Source organism: Centroberyx gerrardi, chromosome 21 (assembly GCF_048128805.1).
Source record: "Centroberyx gerrardi isolate f3 chromosome 21, fCenGer3.hap1.cur.20231027, whole genome shotgun sequence".
NCBI lineage: Eukaryota > Metazoa > Chordata > Actinopteri > Beryciformes > Berycidae > Centroberyx > Centroberyx gerrardi.
This window is the reverse complement of record NC_136017.1, coordinates 2,108,764-2,135,119: the sequence shown is the minus strand read 5'-3', so window position 1 is coordinate 2,135,119 and position 26,356 is coordinate 2,108,764. Positions and strand designations below refer to the sequence as shown.

At 40.5% G+C, this 26,356-nt stretch overlaps 1 protein-coding gene across 4 annotated transcripts in view; it reads right to left on the bottom strand.

The window, feature by feature from the left end:
* LOC139929922 (uncharacterized) overlaps positions 1-26,356 on the bottom strand; it is a 451,831-nt gene that overhangs the window by 34,248 nt on the left and 391,227 nt on the right. Inside the window, exons 2-19 of one of the 4 annotated variants that reach the window (XM_078290999.1) lie at positions 20,157-20,189; positions 19,526-19,628; positions 19,297-19,413; positions 19,087-19,200; positions 18,883-18,993; positions 18,669-18,782; positions 18,458-18,568; positions 18,226-18,354; positions 17,662-17,699; positions 17,183-17,562; positions 16,919-17,058; positions 11,754-11,791; positions 11,277-11,656; positions 11,013-11,152; positions 10,684-10,762; positions 10,379-10,607; positions 9,057-9,159; positions 8,828-8,944 (exon numbers count right to left, since the gene is read on the bottom strand). In XM_078290999.1, coding sequence (XP_078147125.1) covers positions 8,828-8,944; positions 9,057-9,159; positions 10,379-10,607; positions 10,684-10,762; positions 11,013-11,152; positions 11,277-11,656; positions 11,754-11,791; positions 16,919-17,058; positions 17,183-17,562; positions 17,662-17,699; positions 18,226-18,354; positions 18,458-18,568; positions 18,669-18,782; positions 18,883-18,993; positions 19,087-19,200; positions 19,297-19,413; positions 19,526-19,614 — 2,429 coding nt within the window. In that variant the 5' untranslated portion in view covers positions 19,615-19,628; positions 20,157-20,189. Of the gene's footprint in view, positions 1-8,827; positions 8,945-9,056; positions 9,160-10,378; positions 10,608-10,683; positions 10,763-11,012; positions 11,153-11,276; positions 11,657-11,753; positions 11,792-16,918; positions 17,059-17,182; positions 17,563-17,661; positions 17,700-18,225; positions 18,355-18,457; positions 18,569-18,668; positions 18,783-18,882; positions 18,994-19,086; positions 19,201-19,296; positions 19,414-19,525; positions 19,629-20,156; positions 20,396-26,356 lie in introns of those variants that run through there. The other 3 variants (XM_078291000.1, XM_078291001.1, XM_078291003.1) reach the window with 3 other exon arrangements.

Genomic DNA, 26,356 nt, shown 5'->3' with positions numbered 1-26,356 from the left:
TGTCATTCTTGGGTAAGTGTCCAAAAATAAATAAATAAATAAAATAAAATAAAATACTTTCTTGATGGAGCCTTTAATCCTGAAGTCTTTTGAATCCATGTAAGGAGTGATTTTACTTGAAGAGAAGAATAGATGACTGGAAAAATGAGTTTAATCCCACTTGGTCGATGTCTGCTCAGAGGTCCAATCGGCAGTGGAGAATAATACAGTTTTTTCTGATTGCTTAGGCACTATCTTTGAAACTATAGGCTATTTTTGCAAAACTCTACACACTAACCACAAAACCTTACACCAAACCAGCAAAACATTATACATCTCTTGCAAAAGTAAACAATTCTTGCAAAACTCTTCAAACTCTTTTAAAACATTGTGTTTTTGCGTCAATACAGTACACACAAACCATCATTTGAATAAGCACACGAAGCACCAACTACGCACTGATAGTATAAATGAAAAACACTTGTGGCTTTTGCTTTTTCTGTGTGCAGGGCATAGCAGTTTGCAATACTGTAAAGTTTTGTCATACATGTAGTAAACACACATACAAAGAAGGGGAAAAAGTCTTTTTTTTTTTTTCTTACAGTAAGAAAAAAAACAAAAAACTTTTTCCCCTTATTTGTATTGATAGTGTGTTATGTTCGGAATACACATCCATACTTTACACATTTGGATACCTGTGTGTATGTGTGTTTACGTTACTACATGTATGACAAAACTTTACAGTACTGCAAACTGCTATGCCCTGCACACAGAAAAAGCAAAAAAAAGTGTTTTTCATTTATACTATCAGTGCGTAGTTGGTGCTTCGTGTGCTTATTCAAATGATGGTTTGTGTGTTTGTCTTGACGCAAAAACACAATGTTTTAAAAGAGTTTGAAGAGTTTTGCAAGAATTGTTTACTTTTGCAAGAGATGTATAATGTTTTGCTGGTTTGGTGTAAGGTTTTGTGGTTAGTGTGTAGAGTTTTGCAAAAATAGCCTATAGTTTCAAAGATAGTGCCTAAGCAATCAGAAAAAACTGTAATAATAAACTTTATTTGTATAGCACCTTTCATACAAGAAATGCAGCTCAAAGTGCTTTACAGAGAAAACGGTAGCAGCCTCTTCTCGCCCTTCTCACACACAGGATCACTATTTCACAAGTAAGATTTTAGAAACAATATTCCGGCAGATACTCCGCGGCAGTACTGGTGTTTAAGCACAACATTACTTTCTTACACAGAGCTCAAACACAACGCTCTCTCTCTCTCTTCAGGAGTTTTCACAGTACACAATACACACGCGCCACCTATCGGCGCAACATGGCATTACCGCAAAATTGTATAGCCATTGCCTTGTGTGTATTTGGATCGAAAGCATCAGAACATGCAAGATAACATGAATTACTACAGTGTGATTTCGCAAGTGGGTTACATTAACACTGTCTCTGTTATCAATCCACCGGTCTGAAGACAGTTTTTACACTCTGAAATGTTTTGTTTCAGCTTCTGCTCCTGAAAAAGGTTTGTTTTCTGAGGTCAAATCAGCCTGTAGTTTAGAGTATAGGTTCCAAAATGGGATAAAATTGGGCAGATTAAGGTGTAAAAAAAGGATTTACTATGAAATTCTTGTGAAAATCATGAAACATGTATAAAACCTGGAGTCAAATTTACCTTTATTTTGAGTGAGGATAGGTAAATAAAGTTCAAAAGGTGTAAAATCCTACTATAAAATGAGGAAAACTCTGTCCTTCTGTCTGTCTGCATCCATTTTGCTCCTCGACGGGTTGGCCAATCAATCTGAAACTGCACATGGGCATTGAGCATTGGCATAGGCAGGGACTGACGAAGCTGATTTTTCCATTTTCCCAAATGTACGCTGTTTATGCGCCTTTTGGGCAAGTCTGCACGTAGTTGTGGCGCGCGCATCCCCGGGTACGGACTAGTAGAGTTGAAAAGTGGTTTCATATGAAATGATGGATCTTGTCTTCTGCCTATTGGAGAACTTTGACATCAAATCTGACTGAGCTCTTTCTTTAATATGACTTTGATTGTGGGCTATTTTACTTTCTTACATTTTTGTATGTTGTCTGTGATTTATGTTTGACATGATGCTGCTTTCTTGATCAGTTCTCCCTGGATAAAAAAAAGAAGTGATTTTTCACATTATTGTGAATAAACTGGTTGAATATAGGTTAAATAAAACAAAAAAGTCCATAAAGTGCATTACCTGAGTTGGCTGCATTAGATGTTATTGCACCTATAGGCTATTAAAAATATGTTGGGTTTATTTTCTTTTCATATTTCTAGATACTAAACATCAATCTGTGAATCTGAAATTAAATAGATTTTTGGATCCCATTTACAAATCCTTCTATTTTTAAAATTGGTGAAATAATGTCAGTAGAAATGACATAATGATGAAGTTATTACATATTTTAACAACCTTACTGAATTTTTAAAACTATTTCTCTACCAGTCATGGTGTGGATGTTGTTCTCATGAAATGCTGAATGCTGAGCTCAGTCTGTAGAGATTTTTTATTGTTTTCATCAGAATCAGCTCAACTAATAAAGAAAAGCAGAACAGAGGAACCTGAGAGCAGAAACAGTCAATATTAGTGTTGGACAGTTAAAGGCTTTAACATCATTTTACTCCTCTATTCATTTTCATGTTAGACTGAAAGGGGGCGGGGCCAGAATCCCTTATTTGGGCTGAAATTGATTCTGAGATTAAATGACTCACAATTCAACAGAACAAGATATTGGTTTATTTTAGGGTAATTATAATTACATTTAAAAAACATCCTGTTTGAAACTGCTTGTTGGAAAAGATGAAGACCAAACAATGTTCATTTAGGATAAACTTTAATTCTGAGAAACAATTATAGAAAAGTAGATTGATGAAAAGAGAATAAAATGCCAAATAAAACAAAGTTGTAAAAGAAAGATATTTTAACCTGTCAATCATCATCAACAGACTCTAAGATGAACAACCATAACTTGATTCTGTCTGGTTTCATTTCTCATTCATTTCATTTTCACAATAAAATGTTCATGTTCTTGTTCGTGTGTGTTGTTAAAACCCTGTTCAGTTTCCCAACACACAGAATACACTCTGTTTACACTGACTGATGGATGTTTGTTTACAGTAAAATGAGTAGGAAACACCGATGATGTGTGTGTGATCCTGTCCAGAGTGAACTATCATTTCAGCAGCTGTCTTTGGTCAGCAGTCTGAGTGTTTCTCTCTCCCTCCTCTATCTGACAAGAGACACTGAGGAACAAGGCAACCAAAGCCCAAACCCAGGGTAGAGTGGTTCAGTGAATGTGGAGTGGAAGGTGTGCATGTGGATCAGTGTGTCAGAGGAAACTCTGTAGAAGGACAGAGAGCCAGCAGGCCAGTCCAGATACACTGCTACTCTGTCAGAGACAGAGGAGGAGGGGGAAGGTATGTCTGTTTCTCTGTTATTGTGCCAGACAGAGTAACTAACATCAGAGCAGTCCAGACACCAGGACTTTTCATTCCTTCCAATCGAGTAGTCAGCACCCCTTCCTCTCCTAATTCCTCTGTAAGTCACTCCTATATCAACATGTCCTTTCCACTCGACCTCCCAGTAACAGCGACCAGTCAGACCATTTCTACACAGCAGCTGAGTCCAGTCTTCAAATCTCTCTGGGTGATCAGGATATGGCTGCTCCTCTGTCACCCATGTCACCTTTCTGTTGTCTTCAGACAGGAAGAGGTATCTGTGTGCTGTGTTTGGGTCCAGTGTGAGTTCACAGGCATCTGATGAGAGAACAAGACTCAATACAGCAGCAGATTCTCATCTAATACACCTGTTGTGTTTATTATCTGTTGATTTATTAACAGATTGACTGTTCATTTCTTCAGTTTCATGATGACACATTTTGTCAGCCATCTTTTGTCAGAGTAGGATTTGAATAAATATTTGTCACATACATGAGCTTTCTATTTAAATAGAAATTGAATGTGTGCTGCTTTGTTTTCATGAATAAAACTAAATACACACTTACACTTCCTCAGACCTGGTTTCAACCTCTGCACTCCACCATGGTCCACACTGTGGGGTTAAATAAAGTCAGACCAGCATAATCTCTTCATAATGGAATCAAATAACCTTCATAACCTTCTGTATGAGTGATTTTCCATACAACATCACTCATATCCACCATTACATATTAAACAATATTCCTCATCCTCTCAGTGTGACAGAGAAAATGTGTGTGACCCTCAGCCTCCTAGCAGATGTTGCCTCTCCAGACCTGAGAGAGTCCAGTCTCCAGTGTGGATCCTCCAGTCCAGCAGAGAGCAGCTTCACTCCTGAGGCTCCTGGATGATTGTAGCTCAGGTCCAGCTCTCTCAGATGGGAGGGGTTGGAGCTCAGAGCTGAGGCCAGAGAAGCACAGCCTTCCTCTGTGAGCAGACAGCCTGACAGCCTGCACACACACACACACACACACACACACACACACACACACACACACACAGTGTTAGATATTTTTTAGTGTAAGGCTGTGAAAATAGTTGTGACAATGCAGTTAAATTCTAGCAAAAAATGTAACTGTCTCAAATGCAAACAGTTGACCCAGTGATTCGGCTCTGTGGCTTCAGTTGGTTCAGTTTGAGAGTTTGTCTCAGTTTGTGACAGAATCTTATAAGTCGTTTCTGGTATTTTAGGTTTCAGCAACTGATGCTGCAAGGAGAGGAAATAGTGAAACATCTTCATGTAAAGTAATTTAAAGGAGCTACAAAACAGTGCTAAATGTTGGCATCACAACTGGTTTAACAAGACTAAGAATTTTTGTTCCTGTCGGGAATTGAACTCCGGTCTCCCGACTGAGAGTCTGCAGTCTAACTCCCTGCAGCGCACTTTTACCCATGTGACCTACAAAGTGGTGAACAGAGTGAGCAAGCGACCGACTGCAATCCATAGAGCTATCCCGGGCTAAAAATCATGTAAGTAGAGAAAATCCTACACAGGTCAGGTGTTTATTTAGTTACATTTAAATGGTCATCTGTTGAACAGATTGAAGAATCCTGACTTGAGAGGCTGTTTTGAGAGCATGGAGAAATGTGTCAAATCAATTGAAAAAACTGTAAATGGATCTTACCTGAGAGTCTCCAGTCTACAGTGTGGACTCTCCAGTCCAGCAGAGAGCAGCTTCACTCCTGAATCCTGCAGGTCGTTGTTACTCAGGTCCAGCTCTCTCAGACTAGAGGACCGGGAGCTGAGAACTGAGGCCAGAGCTTCACAGCTTCTCTCTGACAGCTTACAGCTACTCAGCCTGAAGGATCATGAGTGATAAAGATGAACAATAACTTTGAAAATATTTTTTTTTTCCTCTGTATAAATATTAGATTTAGTATATTGAATCTATCCAGTTTTCTATGCACTTACACAGATTTATTGGAGGCTTTGATCACTGGCAGCAGCCTCAGAAGAGCCTCCTCTGTAGCAAAGTATTTCTTCAGGTCAAACACGTCCAGCTCTTCTTCTGATGACAGTAAGATGAAGACCAGAGCCGACCACTGAGCAGGGGAGAGTTCTTCTGTGGAGAGACTTCCTGATCTCAGGTACTGTTGGATCTCCTCCACTAGAGAACGGTCATTCAGCTCATTCAGACAGTGGAACAGATTGATGCTTTTCTCTGGAGAGGGATTCTCCCTGATCTTCTTCTTGATGTACTGGACTGTTTCCTGATTGGTCTGTGAGCTACTTCCTGTCTGTGTCAGCAGGCCTCGTAGGAGAGTCTGATTGGTCTCCAGTGAAAGACCCAGGAGGAAGCGGAGGAACAAGTCCAGGTGTCCATTTGGACTCTGTAAGGCCTTGTCCACAGCACTCTGGTAGAGCTGATTTACCTGAGATTTGTCTCTGGAGGTTGATTGTGGTTCTGACAGCAGATTGACACCAGAGTCGATGAATGAGACGATGACATAAACAGCAGCCAGAAACTCCTGCATGCTCAGATGGACAAAGCAGAAGACCTTGTCCTGGTACAGCCCACGCTCCTCTTTAAAGATCTGTGTGAACACTCCTGAGTACACTGAGGCTGCTCTGATATCAATGCCACACTCTGTCAGGTCGGCTTCATAGAAGATCAGGTTGCCTTTCTCCAGCTGCTCAAAAGCCAGTTTTCCCAGAGAGAGAATCATCTTCCTGCTCTCTGTATTCCAGTGTCGATCTGTCTCAGCTCTCCCATGATACTTGACATTCCCCCGTATAGACTGAACCACCAGGAAGTGGATGTACATCTCAGTCAGGGTCTTGGTCAGGTCTCCTGTCTCACTGGTTTTCAACACATGGTCCAGAACTGTAGCAGTGATCCAGCAGAAGACTGGGATGTGGCACATGATGTGGAGGCTTCGTGAAGTCTTGATGTGGGAGATGATTCTGCTGGCCTGCTCCTCATCTCTGAATCTCTTCCTGAAGTACTCCTCCTTCTGTGGGTCAGTGAAGCCTCTCACCTCTGTCACCATGTCAACATACTCAGGAGGGATCTGATTGGCTGCTGCAGGTCGTGTGGTTATCCAGAGGCGAGCAGAGGGAAGCAGTTTCCCCTTGATGAGGTTTGTCAGCAGCACATCCACTGAGGTTGACTCTGTAACATCAGTCAGGATCTCGTTGTTCTGGAAGTCTAGAGGAAGTCGACACTCATGCAGACCGTCAAAGATGAACACAACCTGGAACTTGTCAAACCTGCAGATTCCTGCTTCTCTGGTCTCAGTAAAGAAGTGATGAAGAAGTTTCACCAAGCTGAACTTTTTCCCTTTCAGCAGATTCAGCTCTCGGAAAGTGAATGGAAATATGAACTGTATATCCTGGTTGGCTTTGTCTTCAGCCCAGTCCAGAGTGAACTTCTGTGTTAAGACTGTTTTCCCAATGCCAGCCACTCCCTTTGTCATCAATGTTCTGGTTGGTTTATCTCTTCCAGGTACGGGTTTAAAGATGTCTTCACATTTGATTGTTGTTTCTGGTCTCACTGGTTTCCTGGATGCTGCTTCAATCTGTCTGACCTCATGTTCATCATTGACCTCTCCACTCTCTCCCTCTGTGATGTGAAGCTCTGTGTAGATCTGATTCAGAAGTGTTGGGTTTCCTGCTTTAGCAATCCCCTCAAACACACACTGAAACTTCTCCTTCAGATTAGATTTGAGTTGATGTTGGCAGATGGGAGCAAAAGTTTCTGAATGAACAAACAACAAATTAAATCAATGAGTGGATTTCAGTGTGGATGTATATATTTTCCCCCTCCATGATATCTATTCAGCTCATCAATAGTGGACAAACATGTTCTGTGTGTTCAGCCCAGAAGAATTGTATAGATCTGATGCAGATGTGAACAGCATATTTACAGCAGAGTGTGGAAATGTAAACATCTTTCATTTTCCACCATTTCCCCTTTCCATCATGTTAAACCTGTTAAAAGCCTCTTACTGCTCTGCAGAAAGTCAGCCAGCTCCTCCTGCTTCATTCTCCTCAGGAAGTGCAGTGTGATCTCCAGAAAAGCCTCTCTGCTGCTCCTCCTCTGCTCGTCCTCCTCACCGTCCACCACCTCCTCATCCTCCCTCTGCCTCTCTGAGCATTCTGGGTAATCTGGACTCAGAACCCTCTGGAACCTTTTCAGCTCGTTCTTCACAAAAGTGACAATGTTCTCCTCAAGAAGCTGGAACAGAATATTACATAAATTAGTTTAATATTAAAATTGTGGAACACAATATCACATCCATTTTGCATGGTTTGAAAGCCCACTGGTCTAAAGAGTGCAGCATGGAGACTATAATGACCAGAATGGTTGTTTTGCATTTTCTTTGCAGCTGAAGTAAAATGTGTTGTTGTACATTTACACACCAGAAATATGGAGTCCAGGTCTGTTTGATGCTCCTGAGCAGACTGACCACTAGGAACCTCTTTCCTTTGCTGGTGAACTCTGTGGAGAAAACATTCAGTATTAGGTCTCCAGATATCAACAGACAGACACACACACACACGCACACACATGCACACACACACACACACACACAGGTTGTTTAAGGTGTGGTGTCATGATGAATCCTGGCAGAAACACAAGGTGAACTCCACTATAAATGTTGCTCTGTTGTGGCTTTCCCAAAGCAGATCGTAGCACTAAGAATATCTTGAAGTCATTCTTCAAGACATTTGTTCATTTCACAAGGCTTTCCCAAACATACAAGTAGTACATGAAATGTGTCGTTCATCTAGTCATGAGATTTCAAGTATCTCTTTGCAGGAGCGGTGAAGGTGAGATCCTACAGACATACCACCGTCGTACCTAAACTCTGCGCTCCACAACAACAGTGTGGTTTATGAGCCTGCAAATTCAGTAAATATTTTCCTTCAACAGGTGAAATTATAATGGTCAGCTGGGTCGATATCACACACCAGGCTACATCCACAAGGCAGCCTGTCAGTCACAGCTCTACTGAAATGGCAGCATTACAAATAATATATAGAAGTATATACATTCAGACTCTACAGGCGACAAGATAAAGTGAACTGTTGGAGGCTATAAACTATGTGTGTTTTAAAATTAAGGTTTCTTCAATTGACTTGTTAGGCTGTAAGCTCAGAAAATTGATGAAGATGAATTGTTGAACATTTCAAGAAGTCTCTTTAAGTACTGCATGAAGTATGTTGTGAGTTTTCAAGATACATTGTTATCAGGAAAGCCAACTCTGATTATTGGATGTGATGTTTTGAAAGAGGAAACTAAATCAACAGAGTATGAAGGGCCGCACAAATTCTGACTTGATACCTCTTTTTAGGAGAGCTGGATGATTATAAACTCATCAGTTTTAAATTCTTACTTTCGCTCAGCAGGGTGGTGTCCATCTTTGAACCCAATAGGAGGATCCATAGACCGGTCACTCTTCATGGACACACAGCTGGGTTCAGGGGAGTCTGGTCTCTCCTGCTGGACTGGGCTTCAACACAACAGAGACAGAGCTTTTACTCTGAATAATGATGCTGTAATGATTTCACTGCTGAGCTCTGAGATGGAGAACAGTCATGGACAGTTAGAGATCCTCATCTTACCTCTTAGCTTTGGTCTGGCTGTCATGTTCCCCAGACAGAGTGGTTTTAGAGGGAGGGAGCCCCTCCTCTCTCTCCTCAGACTGACTCATAGTAGAGCGAACACCTTTACACAAACACACCCAACATGCTGTTAGCTGGACTGATTCATTACAACAAGGTTTCCAAAACAGGATATATCACTTCTGCTGTTGTGATCATTCCTGACAGTAAAATGCCAAATATACAGTGCAGAGTGTTAGAAATTGGGTCATCACAGCTCCAGTGAGCCCAGCTGGATTGAAGCAAAACTGAAACTGAGGATGCTCCGTCAACTTTGAAGTCTGCTGTGTGGCAACATTTTGGCTTTCCAATTCATAGAGAAAATGGCAAAAAGACAAGTACTGACAAGATAAAGATTGTTTGCAACTATTAAGAGAGACTTGGCTAACAGGAGCAACGAGTAACATGCTGCACACATTACAATAAAAAACTCAAGTCGCCGGTATCTGGTTTTTAACTCCAAAGGGCTTATTTGGGGATGAGATTGGTTTTCATTTTTTTTTTTTTTTAACTGGCTATAAAAGGTCTTAAAATGTTTTAAATCTTAATTTCACAGAAACTGTAGTCATCCTGTTGGGTTTTGTTATGGTTTACACTTTTGTTTTTGTTTGCCCTCAGAGATTAAAACATTTTTTTTTTTTGCAACATAAGTTTGGAATTGCATTGGTGAAGTTTTTGAAAGCAAGAAGAGTCAGAAACATACAACTTCCTGTTTTACAGTGGCTGTAGACAATTGTTAGTAAGCTACGACAGTTGGGTTTCCTGCTTAGCAATCCCCTCAAACAAACACTGAAACTTCTCCTTCAGATTAGATTTGAGTTGACGTTGGCACTCTGCAGCAAGAGTCTCTGAATGAACAAACAACAAATGAAATCAATGAGTGGATTTCAGTGTGGATGTATATATTTTCCCACTCCATGATATCTATTCAGCTCATGATATCTATTCAGCTCAGAACAAACATGTTCTGACTGTGTGTACAGCCCAGAAGAATTGTATAGATCTGATGCAGATGTGTACAGCATCGGGGTATCTGCAGGTATCAGCAAGTTAAATTTAATGCTTTTTAAGACCTTTTTAATCAATTGTATTTCTGCCCGGCGCACCTTCGTGAACGAAGCAACAATTAGCGATGTCTGGTCACAGAAAGATTGCCCCCCCCTACTTTTTAATGACCCGCGTATACCCTGAGCATATTTACAACAGCTTTTGGAAATGTAAACATCTTTCATTTTCCACCATTTCCCCTTTCCATCATGTTAAACCTGTTAAAAGCCTCTTACTGCTCTGCAGAAAGTCAGCCAGCTCCTCCTGCTTCATTCTCCTCAGGAAGTGCAGTGTGATCTCCAGAAAAGCCTCTCTGCTGCTCCTCCTCTGCTCTTCCTCCTCACCGTCCACCACCTCCTCATCCTCCCTCTGCCTCTCTGAGCATTCTGGGTAATCTTGACTCAGAACCTTCTGGAACCTTTTCAGCTCGGTCTTCACAAAGGTGACATTGTTCTCTTGAAGAAGCTGGAACAGAATACTAGATAAATTAATTTCATGTTAAAATTGTGGAATACAACATCAAATCCATCCATTTACACACCATAAATATGGAGTCCAGGTCTGTTTGATGCTCCTGGGCAGACTGACCAGTGGGAACCTCTTTCCTTTGATGGTGAACTCTGTGGAGAAAACATTCAACTTGGGTCTTCAGTGAAGTCATTTTTCTCAGGTTCACTCTGTCTTGCTCTTGTGCAGTTACTTAGTTTCTTATGCAGTTTTAGCTTTGTATTGCTGGGTTCAAACGTTGCATCAATAAATCATCCTGGGAGCATTATCACCTTTTGACCTTAGTCTTCACCCTGCACCTGAGATAGTTACAATTAGGATGAGCATACACTATCTTATCTGTTTGAACAGCCAGATACCCACCTGCTGTCCTTTGGCGTGCATGCTATGGCATCCAAACAGGCCATGAATGTGGACTTCTCTGCCGTCACTAGATCTAGGTGCTCTTGGTCCAACCTCTTCCCCACAGCGCCCTTCCTCACTTCTGCCCAATCGTCCGCAGACTACACACAACACATAAAGTCACACAGTCCTTGTTAGTACCCACAGGTTATCAGTCATTGATATCAGGCATAAGCTTCTCTAGTTTCCAGTAAATTATTATAACCAACTGTAATGTGCTCTCACCATATTTTTGAAGGGCTGGCCTCTCCAAAAACTCTCGGACCCTGGATACTCAAAGCCCAGTTTCTCAAGCTCCTTCAGGCTTGAAGCCACCACATGCAGCTCCTCTCCATCATAGGCATACACATTTTTGTCCTCACACGTCATCAAAACAAACTGGCCACACTGGCATGGGGAGTTCTCCACTGCACCCACGACCACCATGTTTACTATATTAGGAAGATAGAAGTTTCCCCACTCCTCCACTATGGCATCGTTCCCTTTGTAGAAGGTGTCGGCCAGCTGTCCTATCGTCCACTTGGAGCCAAATGGCTTCTTTAGGGGAACATTCATGTGTCGATGTTTGGACACGGCATCTGACACTTGTCTCAGGTAATTTTCACCTGCAGCATATTCACAGATGTGATGTGAGGAGAGTATGAAGGAATAAGGGAAAGACTTAGATTATCATAAACAAATGGAAAAAAATGTGTAGTTTACCTTTTGCTTCATCGCACTCATGGAAATCACACCAAACCCTGAGAGATAGAAAGGATTAGGACCTTGATGGAGGTTACAAAGAGCTCTAGTAAATCTATAATACATACTATAGAAGGCATTATACAAATCTCACAGCAGTACCTATAGGAATAATATAGTGATACCATAGGAGATTAAAAAATATAATGTACAATAAGTTCACTATAACTGGATGATTGAGAACCACAGACACAGCGTAAGTAGCTATAGGAATATTAAAAGAATATTAAAGTGATTTTTTGAAAGGGTTGTGTTTTGGCTTCCTCATAAGTTTCAATTAGCCACAAATACATTTCTACAGACATTTCCAACATACTGTATATCGTAACCATTTATTCTTAGTTTGATGCAGCAGCGGCACCACAGCTCTAAAAGTGGTTTGTTTAACCTTTTTAAGATATTGAGGTCTCAGGCCACAAACACATAAAGACAGTGGATTGGAGTGGATCTAAGAATTTCATTTACTTGCCCAATTGGTTGAGAAGAAATCTAATTATACACCTTCTATACTAGCCCCTAGAGGCCTGGCACTAAAATCATTCTATTTCCAGCAGATAGATCTGTCTGGTGTGAATGGTAATGCTTTAGCATATTATATGTTAAGTAACGGTAAGGGATTAACATTATCCATAGTATTAAGATAGATCTTTAAATAATCCAAAGTTGGTATTGGTTTTATTCAATGACCTGTGGATTCATAACTTCTGAATACAGAATCTCAATCCTTATCATTACTGAAGTCCATTAAAAATCTACAGGGCAAAAACTGAAGCTGTCTGGCTAACTTTGCTCACTTTCTGTTTAAGTTACGCTCAAAGTGTCACAGGAAGAGAGATATTGGGTGACACAGTGTCTCGTTGGTTAGCATTGTCGCCTCACAGCAAGAAGGTCCTAGGGTCAAATCTCGGCCCTGGTCCTTTCTGTGTGGAGTTTACATGTTCTCCTCGTGTTAGCATGCACACCAGACAGATCCATCTACCAGAAACACAGAGATGATTTTGGTGCCAATCCTCTTGTCACATATGAGCCCCTTTCACACATGAAACCCTTAAAATTTATGTTTTTATTTTTCGGGTAAAGGTAGCAGTTTCTGTTGTTCACACAAGACATGCCTTTCTGCTTTATTAATGTAATGCTACCACTCACACAATACTGGAAATACTGTTAAATTTCACTGTTGTCATTTCCCAGAAATTACGTTTGAAAACATGGCGGGCTAATCTCTTTGTCCGCCCGGACTCCGAGGATCTCTCTTATTTGCACGTCTGGCCAACTTTTGTGAAAAAAGTAAAACTGCAGCCCGTTGTGTAGTAGTTTGTGTAAGCTATTTTTATTGAGAGCCTCTTAGCTAAAGGCTCTGAGGGAGTTCCCTTTGGTAAGCAGTTACGCAGTGAGATCTGGGGCTTTTATTTTGAAGGGTAAGAACGGAAGTGGTGAGTGTGTGTGGACTGTGATGGACTCGCTGGGAAGGAATAAAGTGTTGACAGGTGTCTTGTTCACATGACGGAGCCTCCGTGTTTTTATTTTATAACCTGCAGAAGTACAGGCACGCATAACCCTCAGCTACATTTGTATTTCCCTCCTACAGTTCGACAACAGAGCGTCCTGACGTTGTGCTGCTTGTGCTGTTAATGTTGCGGCAATGTTCACACATTTGGTCGATACAGAACTTTACCAGTAATGTTAAAATGTCTTGAGAAGTGAAATCGGTGGAACTGATTTACCGGTATTTCCACACCGGCTCCTTTTCATAAATGAGCCGTGTACCGTTTAATTTACGGAACAGGCTACATGTGTGAAAGGGGCTATTGGTTAAGGTGACCAATGGGCAAAATGTTGGTATAGTCCTTTCAGGACAATTTTGTGCTAGCTCTAAAGTTCTCTCTAAAGTTAACTTGCCACTGGTAAAATTTCCATCTCGAGAGAAGATTTTACTTTACATTTCAATGTTTACTATGCTGCCCCGTCTGACAAACCAATTTAAATGAAAATAGAGCATGATTGATCATCTGCTAAAATATGTTGAGCAATTCTATCTACATCCTTTCACTACCCTTTACATGACTGTGGTATGAACAACATTTAAAGAAAACTTTGGGAAAGTGCCTTACTATTCAGAAATCCATCACAAACCACAGACCAGCACACAGAAATGTGATGCATGGAGGAGGAGAAATTAATATTGTGTTAAAATTCAATGACAGAGCGAGAATGAGAGTGCAGATCTAAAATCTGACTGACTTCACACAAAATGGATTTATATAGAACATAGTAAGAAAAGTAATATAACATCTGCATTAGAAAATTAATCAGGACAGAAACAACTATGGTAAGACTGGCAGCACAGCTCACTCAATTCAAGATACAAAGTATGTTACATTGGGACACTGGTAGAAACACACCTTAGAAACACCTTCCCAATACCAAACACAGGGCAGGGGCCATTCATTCTCACACACACAATCACCTCTCTCTCTCTCTCTCTCTCTCTCTCTCTAATTCTAATAATTCTAATCTAATTTAGGGGAGTTAACTTTGTTTTATTACTCAAGACAGACATTGCTGTGTAGAGTTACTCCTGTCTCAGAATTACTTTTCAAAACAGCTAAGGTACATTTGGTATAATGCCTTACTTTAGAGAATAAAATGCAAAAGCAAGTGAAGAACAAGTACGGCAAATCTTGGGAGATAATGATGTAAATATTAGACTTTTGCCTTTAGAAGACTTGGATTGAGCTGTTTGGAGAAACGTATGGCCTGTTCATTTGCCGTTTTTGGAACTCTAAAGAAACAATATCCAGCAACTTGTGTTGTTTTGAAGAAAGCTGCCATGGAGCTGCGCTAGCTAACTTGCTGTGTGTTATATATGGACTTAACTTCACCGGTGTTTCGACTGACATGAGGGTGAGTACGTATGTGACCCGCCTTGTCACTTGGTCTGAACCATAGACTGTAAAAAAAAATGGATGCAGTGAGTGTGACGTCACCCATAGGTTTCTGAAAGGCCCTTTTGAAGCCAAAAGTTGGGGTTTACGAGCACCGCCATGTTGACATTGTTTGGAGCCGGAGCAGCCAGAGCGAAGCTAGGGGTTGGCCGCTGCTATTGGTCCATAATCGCCGACCTGCCGGTCTCTGGACAGGCGACCTGTCAATCAGTCGGAAAACTACCCTGTTTTATAACCGTTATATTCCGTTAATGACGCAATTATTTTGAATATCGCCATATGGACACATATTAGATGAAGTGAAATTACTGAGACCATAACCTCTTGTCGAAAAAATGTATTGACTTTATATTTTGAGTGAGAAGCTGGGTTGTGGTCCCATCGACTTGCATGGAGTTGGGCTGGATTTGGAGTCTTTATGGAGCCGGCCTCTAGCGGACATTAGAGGAATTGTAGCTTTCAGCCTCTTCTTATTGGCTTCACAATTCACCTGTGATTTTTGCTGCTTGGTCTGAACGAGTCTAGGTTACTATAGTAATGGGAGAAGAGAGTGTGTATTTGTCAAATCACAGCTACCTTAGCTTGTGTTTATGGTGAGCACATTCCAAACGTTAACGAATTTGCAAACATTCACAAACAAAAGTGAATTTGAACGCACTTTAGGCTTCTCCCAAAGAAAGGTGAGAAGTTTGCAATGGTTACTAGTTATCTGGCACATTTCACCACTTGCACTGGTGCAATGAGTTATATTTTTTGGTGGCACTGGCAAGAAAAATTATCGCAAAATGAGACCAAATGGTCGCAGTCTGGAGCCCTGGATAGTAATATTATGTTGACTTACTTTGTTTCAGAATGTTGTCTTTTAAATTCAATAGACCCTTTTCACACTTCTGGGTTCCACGCAATGGAAGTCACCGCAGCAGTGGCGATGTTTATGAATGAGATGGAAGACGCACCTTGACTTTTTTACGTCCTCATTGAGATATCTACCAGATTTTTCAACTAAAGATATCGTTCTTTTGGTAGACCAGTTTTCGATCACATATTTTCAGTGGGTTGAGAAGGGCTACAAGCTCTTTTTTGAGAATTACATCCATGATCCAACGTTAATAACGTTATGCAGGTCTAAGTTAACATGGCTAGTAAAGTGTTCTTCATTCCCTTTCAGTCATATGTTAGCGTTATGTCATTTAACTTAAATAACATGTTTGCGTGATTAATACTGTTTGCGTGTTAATACTGTTTTGTACAGTGTTGTAAACAGCCAGGTTGCAGTCAGAGCTCGGTGCTACAGATCGAAAAGGAAGAAAACAACATAAGCTCAAGGTTCATTAGGAGGTAATAATATTCACATTCTTTGGATTGGCTCCTCTTTCTTCCTCATCAATCTGTAGCACCGAGCTCTGACTGCAACCCAGCCGTTTATAACACTGGATGTACATAACAGTATTACCGTTAGTCGCACAAAAATGTTGTTAAAGTTAAATGACATAACGCTAACATATATGACTGAAAGAGAATGAAGAATACTTTACCAGCTATGTTACCTTCGACCTGAATATCCTGGCAATGTTATTAACAAACGTTAGGTAACTAGACAAGATTGTTTACCTTCGTGGTCATGGAGGCGATTCTCAAAAAAGAGCTTGTAGCTTTGTCAAGCTTTGTTCTCTCTGTGATCAAAAGGTCAACCAAAAGAACATTGTCTTTGGTTGAAAAATCTGGTAGACATCGCAGTAAAGACGAAAACACTCAAGGTATATCTTCCATGGACGTATCATTCTCATCATAAACGCCACTACTGCTGCCAAGTTTCCCAACTGTGACGACTTCCGTTGCGTGGAACCTGGAAGTGTGTAAAGGGTCTATACATGCCTTGCAGCAGCATTCTTAATTCCAATGGGTACCAGTTTGTGGTCTGGTCTCTCTATGCCATAGAGTCTATGGGCATGATGCCACTGTAATGAAGTCATTTTTCTCAGGTTCACTCTGTCTTGCTCTTATGCAGTTACCTAGTTTCTTATGCAGTTTTAGTTTGTAGGGCTGGGTTCAAACGTTGCATCAATAAATCTTCCTGGGAGCATTATCACCTTTTGACCTTAGTCTTCACCCTGCACCTGAGATAGTTACAATTAGGATGAGCATACACTATCTTATCTGTTTGAACAGCCAGATACCCACCTACTGTCCTTTGGCGTGCATGCTATGGCATCCAAACAGGCCATGAATGTGGACTTCTCTGCCGTCACTAGATCTAGGTGCTCTTGGTCCAACCTCTTCCCCACAGCGCCCTTCCTCACTTCTGCCCAATCGTCCGCAGACTACACACAACACATAAAGTCACACAGTCCTTGTTAGTACCCACAGGTTATCGATCACTGGTATCGGGCATAAGCTTCTCTAGTTTCCAGTAAATTATTATAACCAACTGTAATGTGCTCTCACCATATTTTTGAAGGGCTGGCCTCTCCAAAAACTCTCGGACCCTGGATACTCAAAGCCCAGTTTCTCAAGCTCCTTCAGGCTTGAAGCCACCACATGCAGCTCCTCTCCATCATAGGCATACACATTTTTGTCCTCACACGTCATCAAAACAAACTGGCCACACTGGCATGAGGAGTTCTCCACTGCACCCACGACCACCATGTTTACTATATTAGGAAGATAGAAGTTTCCCCACTCCTCCACTATGGCATCGTTCCCTTTGTAGAAGGTGTCGGCCAGCTGTCCTATCGTCCACTTGGAGCCAAATGGCTTCTTTAGGGGAACATTCATGCGTCGATGTTTGGACACGGCATCTGACACTTGTCTCAGGTAATTTTCACCTGCAGCATATTCACAGATGTGACGTGAGGAGAGTATGAAGTAATAAGGGAAAGACTTGGATTATCATAAACAAATGGAAAAAAATGTGTGTAGTTTACCTTTTTTTTTGTTGCACTTCTGGAAATCACACCAAACCCTGAGAGATAGAAAAGATGAGGACCTTGATGGAGTTACAAAGACCTCTAGTAAATCTATAATAAATACTATAGAAGACACTATACAAATATCACAGCAGTAAAGTTCAATGCAGATCGACTCAATTTTCATGAAATAATGGATCAAATTTGGTTTTGTTTCCACTCACAGAGCGAAGCCAAAGGAATGGCCTCCATTCACTGAAATTGTTTGGAAGAAAGCTCCTCTGGCAGTGAGCCTGGGGAACTGCTGGTAAGTTGTATGAAGAAAAAACACTCACCCGAGTTTGTACTGGCATGAGGATGAGGAGATAATGACCGAATTTTAATTGTATGGTGAACTATTTGTTTAATGTTTAATATGCTGCCACGTCAAACCATTACAGGCAGTTCCTTTTGCCCCAACGTTCGAGATACATCATTATCGGGAAAGCCAGACCTGATTATTGGATGTGATGTTTTGAAAGAGGAAACTAAATCAACAGAGTATGAAGAACTGGGCCAATTCTATATCTCATCACTTGATACCTCTTCTTATGAGACCTTTGCTCAGCAGAGTAGTGTTCATCTTTGAAGGAAAAAGGTGACTCCATAGACTGGTGGCTCTTCATGGACACACAGCTGGGTTCAGGGGAGTCTGGTCTCTCCTGCTGGATCCTGATAGAAACATTATGAACACAGTGAAGGTATCTGTGTCCTTATGAAGAAGACAATTTTACTTTCTTAGTAATGCTAACATACTAAGATAATGATGACTTACATATTTTCAGAAGGATGTTTATCTTTAAAGTGTAGAGGTGGATCCTTTGACTGGTCGCTCTTCATGGACACACAGCTGGGTTCAGGGGAGTCTGGTCTCTCCTGCTGGACTCTAGTATACAGGAAGGATCCCCACCATCATTAAAATCCATGTTATGTGGATGTGTAGCTGTTGTTTTTTTTTTTTTATCATCAATATCATGCATTATCACCTCTGCACAGTAGAGTGATTTCCATCTCTAAAGTTTAAGGGCTCAGCAATAGACCAGTCGCTCTTCATGGACACACAGCTGGGTTCAGGGGAGTCTGGTCTCTCCAGCTGGATCCTGATAGAAACATTATGAACACAGTGAAGGTATCTGTGTCCTTATGAAGACAATTTTACTTTCTTAGTAATGCTAACATACTAAGATAATGATGACTTACATATTTTCAGAAGAGTGTTTATCTTTAAAGAGTAGAGGTGGATCCTTAGACTGGTCACTCTTCATGGACACACAGCTGGGTACAGGGGAGTCTGGTCTCTCCTGCTGGACTCTAGTATACAGGAAGGATCCCCACCATCATTAAAATCCATGTTATGTGGATGTGTAGCTGTTGTTTTTTCTCATCTATATCATACATCTTCACCTCTGCACAGTAGAGTGATTTCCATCTCTAAAGTTTAAGGGCTCAGCAATAGACCAGTCACTCTTCATGGACACACAGCTGGGTACAGGGGAGTCTGGTCTCTCCTGCTGGACACTAGTAAACAGGAAGGATCCCCACCATCATTAAAATCCATGTTATGTAGATGTGTAGCTGTTGTTTTTTTTTATCATCAATATCATGCATTATCACCTCTGCACAGTAGAGTGATTTCCATCTTTAAAGTTTAAGGGCTCAGCAATAGACCTGTCGCTCTTCATGGACACACAGCTGGGTTCAGGGGAGTCTGGTCTCTCCTGCTGGACTGGGCTTCAACACAACAGAGACAGAGCTTTTACTCTGAATAATGATGCTGTAATGATTTCACTGCTGAGCTCTGAGATGGAGAACAGTCATGGACAGTTAGAGATCCTCATCTTACCTCTTAGCTTTGGTCCGGCTGTCATGTTCCCCAGACAGAGTGGTTTTAGAGGGAGGGAGCCCCTCCTCTCTCTCCTCAGACTGACTCATAGTAGAGCGAACACCTTTACACAAACACACCCAACATGCTGTTAGCTGGACTGATTCATTACAACAAGGTTTCCATTACAGGATATATCACTTCTGGTGTTGTGATCATTCCTGACAGTAAAATGCCAAATACACAGTGCAGAGTGTTAGAAATTGGGTCATCACAGCTCCAGTGAGCCCAGCTGGATTGAAGCAAAACTGAATCTGAGGACGATCCGTCAAGTTTGAAGGAATATATATATATATATAGTTTTACAGGTCTGAGCTCATTTGGGGATGAGATTGGTCTTCATTTTTTTTTTTTAACTGCTTTAAAAGCTCTTAAAATGTTTTAAATCTTATTGTTTAATTTCACAGAAACTGTAGTCGTCCTGTTTATGGTTTGCACTTTTGTTTTTGTTTGCCCTCAGAAATATTCGTATATATTGTTTTTTCACTCATAATTGCCTTCATTCAGATTTTAGCACTTTGTCTTGCAAAAGTCTGCTATAGAGTCATAACATAAAATGTCAGCTAGTGTATTCATCAAACAGTAATGTTACCTTGGAAGATGTTTTCCTGGTGAATTCACATCCAGATCAAGTCACAGAGACTTTCTGCCTTCATCTGTAGAGGAAACACTGACAGAGAAGACGCTGCTTATTCTCCTTCATCAGTTCTGGCTTTCTGTGTTAATTTGATCTGAGGCTGCTGTCACTTCCTCATAACTTCACTATCAAAGTCTAGAAACATCAGTCTGACACCAAACCGGTCTAACCTGAGGCCAGAAACCAAGTCTGAGGCAGAGAAACTACAGATCAGGTGATGTAGTTCTACTGTGTGTCCACTAGATGGAGACATTAACCACATCATCTACAGTGAACTCAACAGCAGCCCAGCACACAGGGATGTAATGCATGGAGGAGGGGAAAATTCAATGACAGAGTGAGAATGAGAGTGTAGATCTAAAATCTGCCTGCTGCAATATCAAAAAAGTTTCTTGCTGAGGTGGAGCATGTGACAGGAGGTTAAACTCTTCCAGTTTATCTTATGTTGTTGGTTGCAACTTGTCTTGCAGCTTCCTTGCCTGGTCTGCCTTGAAGCAGGAAGTCAGTAAGAGCAGCCTGGTTAAATAAGTAGCCTGAATATATTACATGAAAAGATAGTTTCAACAACATCAAAATGCTAATGAGAGTAAAAGGGAATTAAAGGTTTTCCCCGCAATCCTGTAAGCAGAAATCCTGTAGATCCTGTAGGCTGAGTTGTAGCTTTCCTCTTTTTCTAATCTAAATAAGCGGTAACATAGGCGGTAACAGTCAGATAGAAGATCTGCTGATAGAGTCAGTAAAGTAAAATACACTGTAAACTGTCAGTAAACTGCTGGTTACAATACCTTTAGGTGCTGAAAATAATCTGCGTCACACCGATACGTGAAAGTGAAACTAAATCAGAGCGAGAGAGAGGGAGAGAGAGAGAGAGAGGGAGGGAGAGAGAGGGAGAGGGAAAGGGGTGGACTGGTTTGATTTAGGAAATATCATGTCATCAGTGAGCATTTTTCTGAAATTTTTTAAAAAGATTTTTTAAAAAGACGTTTAAAAAATGAGGTCACCGGTGAAAAGACGTTCAAAACAGGTTGAAAAGTGAAAGTTTTTTCACCGACTATTTGAAGACGTTGATTGAACGTTCACATTTAGACTATATTTCACCGGGATATTACACCGGTGAAATATGGTCTAAATGTGAACGTTCAACGTTGAAAGACAAGAAAAATAAAGGGAGGGAGAGAGAGAGAGAAAGGGAGAGAGAGAGAAAGAGAGAGAGAGAGAGATGGGAGGCGACATGCGACAAAAGTCCACAGCCGGATTCAAACAGCAGACGTTACAGTTATGAAGTATGCGTCTTAACCAGTAGACTACCTGAGCGCACTGCATCATGCATGAAATATTTTTGTATATAACCCTTAGTATATACAACATTTAATTACGTCAGTGTCAGCTGTAGTCGAAGATGTAGGCTACCACAAGGACTTGCGCATGCGCGTTACAGCAGTAAGCGCAATTTCTTATTTTACACTCATGTATAGAAGTGCTCCCATTACGATGTCCTGGAAGCTTCTTGTTGGCAGCACACAGCCTATATAGTTCCATATTTATGACATTTTAAATGAAACATTAAATGCGTTGAAATTACGTCTTCGTGTAGACCACATTTCGCCTAAGTTACCAGTGCAATATGACTTTGGAGAAATACCTTCACACTAATCAATATCGTCTCTCTTTCAAGCTACAACTGAACAAATTATCAAGTGATTAAACAAATTTGTGTTTTGTGACACGATGTTGTAACCGCATTTTAGCTGGTTGAAAAGAGGGCGAAAAGAGGTCTTAGACGTTCAGACCGAATATCACCTAGTTTTCAACTATAGATACAAAGGTACACAAACAAATACATAAAATGCTAAATACATTATTTGATAGATAAATAATATATAAATGACATAAATACACAGATGCTTAATAGTTCAATTAAATGGAGAGTAACAAACAAACGAACAAGTGAATAAATAAATACTAAATTAAACAGAATCATATTTGCACTTGCCACCTGTGACCACAAGATGGCGCCCGCGACCCAGAATCTTCAGCTGAACTGGGTTTCTTGTTCACATTAACCGTTTGACTGTTATTAGTATAATTAATTTAAAAATAATTATTATTATTAACACTCGAGTAATGAAAAAAGAAAATACAAAATGAATTGAATGTCTGATTGGACTTCCTTTCTGGCAAAACATCTCATTGCCATTTAAGTGGTAAACAAAGCAAACAACCACCAATATAAACAAAAATCTTACCTTAACTAATAAAAATTATAGTTTCAGAAGAGCATTACTTTGTTTTTGTTTTTTTTACCCTTAACATATCTTATCTTCATACAACTTACAACACTTTGACACTCATTACCATGATGAAACGAATGAATTTACACCATAAAGAGCCCAAAAAGGTGGGTTACCTCTGTTCTGCAATAAAAATATGGGTGTAAATTGAGTTTAAGGGGGTTTACCCTCTGTTACAACCCTGCTGTGTTGCTGTAAGTAAATACCAAAGCATTATTTAAGCATTTGACCCTCCTCAGCTTCCTTCCCTCACATTGTAACAGCAGCTTTATTGCCTTTTTTTGCTTGCGTCCTTAAAGAGACAATCCATTATCGTCCCGGTCCTCCGTCCCAGGGGAAGAGGGGGAAATTACAGTCTCATTAATCATCACACATTATCTATCCATGGATATATGAGCTGCTATAATGGGATCAGTACTTAGGAAGAGCTCAGTACTTAGGAAGGGCTGCGATGTGACTCCCTGCATCAGATGAAGAAGTTAGGGGCTCAAGTCTGTTTTTCAGTCTTAAGTTCCAGTTAAGTTTTCAAAGCTGAGTCTGAAAATCTGTTAAGAGAATACTGCTGTAGTCGATCACTTAGTACAGACTGTGTTACCTTAATCTGTGTTTGTCTGGCTTCACAGAATCAGAAACCAGTCAGAGGTCAGCTGATTGTATGTTTAAGTCCCTATAGAGTAAATGTTTGGTTTGAGATCCAGCATTAAGAGGAAATTAGAATGATCTCAGATGAGCTAAAGTGGAGTTTCAATCAGTATCTTAAAGGAATAAACTGTTTCAGGAACTCTTTTAGATCGTACTTCACAACATCCGTTCTAACCTGATGTTGTTTGCTTTGTTTGAGACCCACTACCCAGAGACTTTCAGAAAACTAGTTCAGAAGCTGAGCCTACTGAGATAAGTGGAACCACAAAGTTGCTGAGGTTCTGCATTTGACACCAGGCAGCATCCAGAGGAAAGACTGAAACGCTGTAGAAAACAAGCTCAGAAGCAACATGACCCGGTGGTGCAAAGTGCTAGACAGCACTTTGGGCATTTTTTTTTTTTTTTGGGGTTCAAGATTTAGGTGCAGTTTCCACTCTTAGGCTGCCAGGAACTTTTAAAAGCCAACATCCCAAGTAAAGATTGAAATGTTGTGAGAGGGAAAAAAAAAGCTTCAGCAAAGTCTGACCAAGTGGCTCAAAGGATGGTGCTGGAATGTCTAAAGAACTAAATTTAATAAACACATTTTTTGAAAGCTTGCATCTCAAGTAAAGATTAAAAACCTCTAAGAAACCCCCCTTGATGTCATATAATCCAGTGGCCAAACTCCGCCAAATGCGAGCACAACTCGGTCAAGAAAATCCTCCTTAGGTGCACGGCCAAAGATTAATACATGAAGAAAGAAAAAGCCAGCACTCTTAATGTCCTTATATCATATATTTGAATGGGCAGCTATAGAGCACAAACAACGGACGCATTTCAGCAATAAGCCATCATCAGCGTTGTGTTGCTCCAAGCGGAAGTGACACTTAAATACATACATGCATACAGTTCAATTAATTATACAATCAATATGAAAAATACCTGATCAAAAAGTCACTATCAAAGATAAATATGATATTTATTTTCTCCTAAGTGTTATGTCTATGCTGTGGTTTGTGTATTCCTGGTAGCTATCCGTACTGAGTGGGGGAACCTGTACGTTGATTTATCTTTGATAGTGACTCATTTACTGGTGCAGCATGATGTCACCATTAAAGATACACTGTTTTCCAGGAACTAACAAGGAATGGGATTTTGATATACAAACACAAGAAAATAAACTTTTGCTGATTTTTATGGCATGAATTTTCACTGGTGGGGGGGGTGTAATGACACGCTGAGGGTGCAGACACACACATGCACGAGTCATGCAGTTGAGTGTGTGTGTAAGAAAGGAAGAGAGAGAGGGAGAGAGAGAGAGAGAGAGGGAGGTGAACAAAGAGAGGAGATTTACATTTAGACCCATCACATCACAGCTGATTTATAACTTAAATGATAGATATTTCCCATCAGCATCCTCCCAGTCTAACCATGTTAAATTACACAGCTCAGCACTGTAATTCACAGGGCAGGTCCCACTTCACCAGGGAGAGAGAGAGAGAGAGAGAGAGAGAGAGAGAGAGAGAGAGAGAGAGAGAGAGAGAGAGGAAAGCATAGGATATCAGCTGTAACTCCAAAAATATAAAACCAGCTCGACTTTTACCTTCGGGCTTCATGCTGAAACGCGTCAGCCGGATAAAGTCAAAGTAAAGACACTTTTTATAGTTTTATATTTTTATCTACATACTTCTTCATTTCCTGTACTATTTTTTATTACCTTATTATTTGTATTACCTTATTACCTTTCCTATACTGCCTTGGCATTGTTCTACCAATCCTTGCAATATAATTTGTATGAATTTTTACCTTCATTTAACCAGGTATAGTTAAAAGTCTCCTCGTCATCATGTCAGACGATGCCTTCAAGTGCTCATCGTAATCTCAAATTTCCGAGATCAGGAGCAGTGAGCGCTTTTGATTGGAAAATAAATAACAAAATGCGCCCACAACTGAAGATGTTTCAGCTAGCTCTCTGTTTCTAGCCTGGTTGTTATAGATTTAGACTTTATTATCTAACAGATAATCCTCCAATAGACGCTGCAGTGACCCCCCCCCCCCCCCCCCCCCCCCCTTCCAAGGCTCCACGAAAAAGACTTGACAATACAGTTAACATGATGTTACAATATGATAAACATAACACATAAAGACATACATCTTCCAACTTAATATTTCAATAGTTTAATTCCTTCATAGTCGGTTTAAACTCACCAACAGAAACCAAGCACTTTCAGTTTTTAATAATTTTTCAATACTTGTGTTTCCCTGCTATCCTTGGCAATTTTTTCTTCACATGCAGCCATGTTATGTGTGTGTGTTTAAGTCTGTCAAGTAAATAAAGAAAGAAAAAGTGGTGGTTGCCTTGCCTGGCCCATGTAACCTGTATTTATGGTGGGAAATTAACACCCACCACCCATCAAATGTGGGTAAAACTCGGCTGTGTGGTGAAGTCTCTTAACTCAGCCCGCTACTTTGGTGTCTCCAATGAGTTTCCAATGAAAAATCAAAGTGTTTCTTGCCACGCCTTGAAGCTAAAACACACAGTCCTATTTAAGGTTTCATTGTAGGTTTAAATTTCAGGTATTTAGCTGTCACTCTTATCTGGAGACACTTATAATGAGAGCAACAGTAGAATAAACTCTGAGTCCTAAATCACACCGATCCAATTAGGGAAAGAGATGAGAGCAATCACATTAATGTAACGCCTCACTGAGTAAGGGAGACCGGGGATGATTGTAACACTTTTTACATTTCTGTCCATATCTCCTTGCTCATTTGAGATAGATTTCATCAAAATCTGGTGTAAACTTTTTACATCTGTCTGTTACAAAACAGAGCAGTTACAATTACTTTCTCACCTCAAAATCAGAAATTTGTCTATAAAATTGCCAGTTTTCTTCAGAACTTATTTTCTTTCTATACGTGGGCATGGGACTAAATGGAGCATCTGCACATGTGATCACCTGATTTCTATCTTGCTCATTATTGGAGAAATTGAAAGCGTTACAACTATCCCATGTAACAACTAATTCCCGGTCTCCCCTGCTGCCCAACACTGTCAGTGATAACGATTTCCTGTGACAAGCTATCTGTACGACAAAACAAGAAAAAGTGTATCCAGTGATCAGCACCTCTCAACTGTTTTCGGTGTGTGTTACCTCTCTATCATAAGCCAGAAGTACGGACCTGACAAAATCTGTTTCCCCGGCAAGTACGCCGCGTCTTTAGCCGTTTAAAAACTGAAGT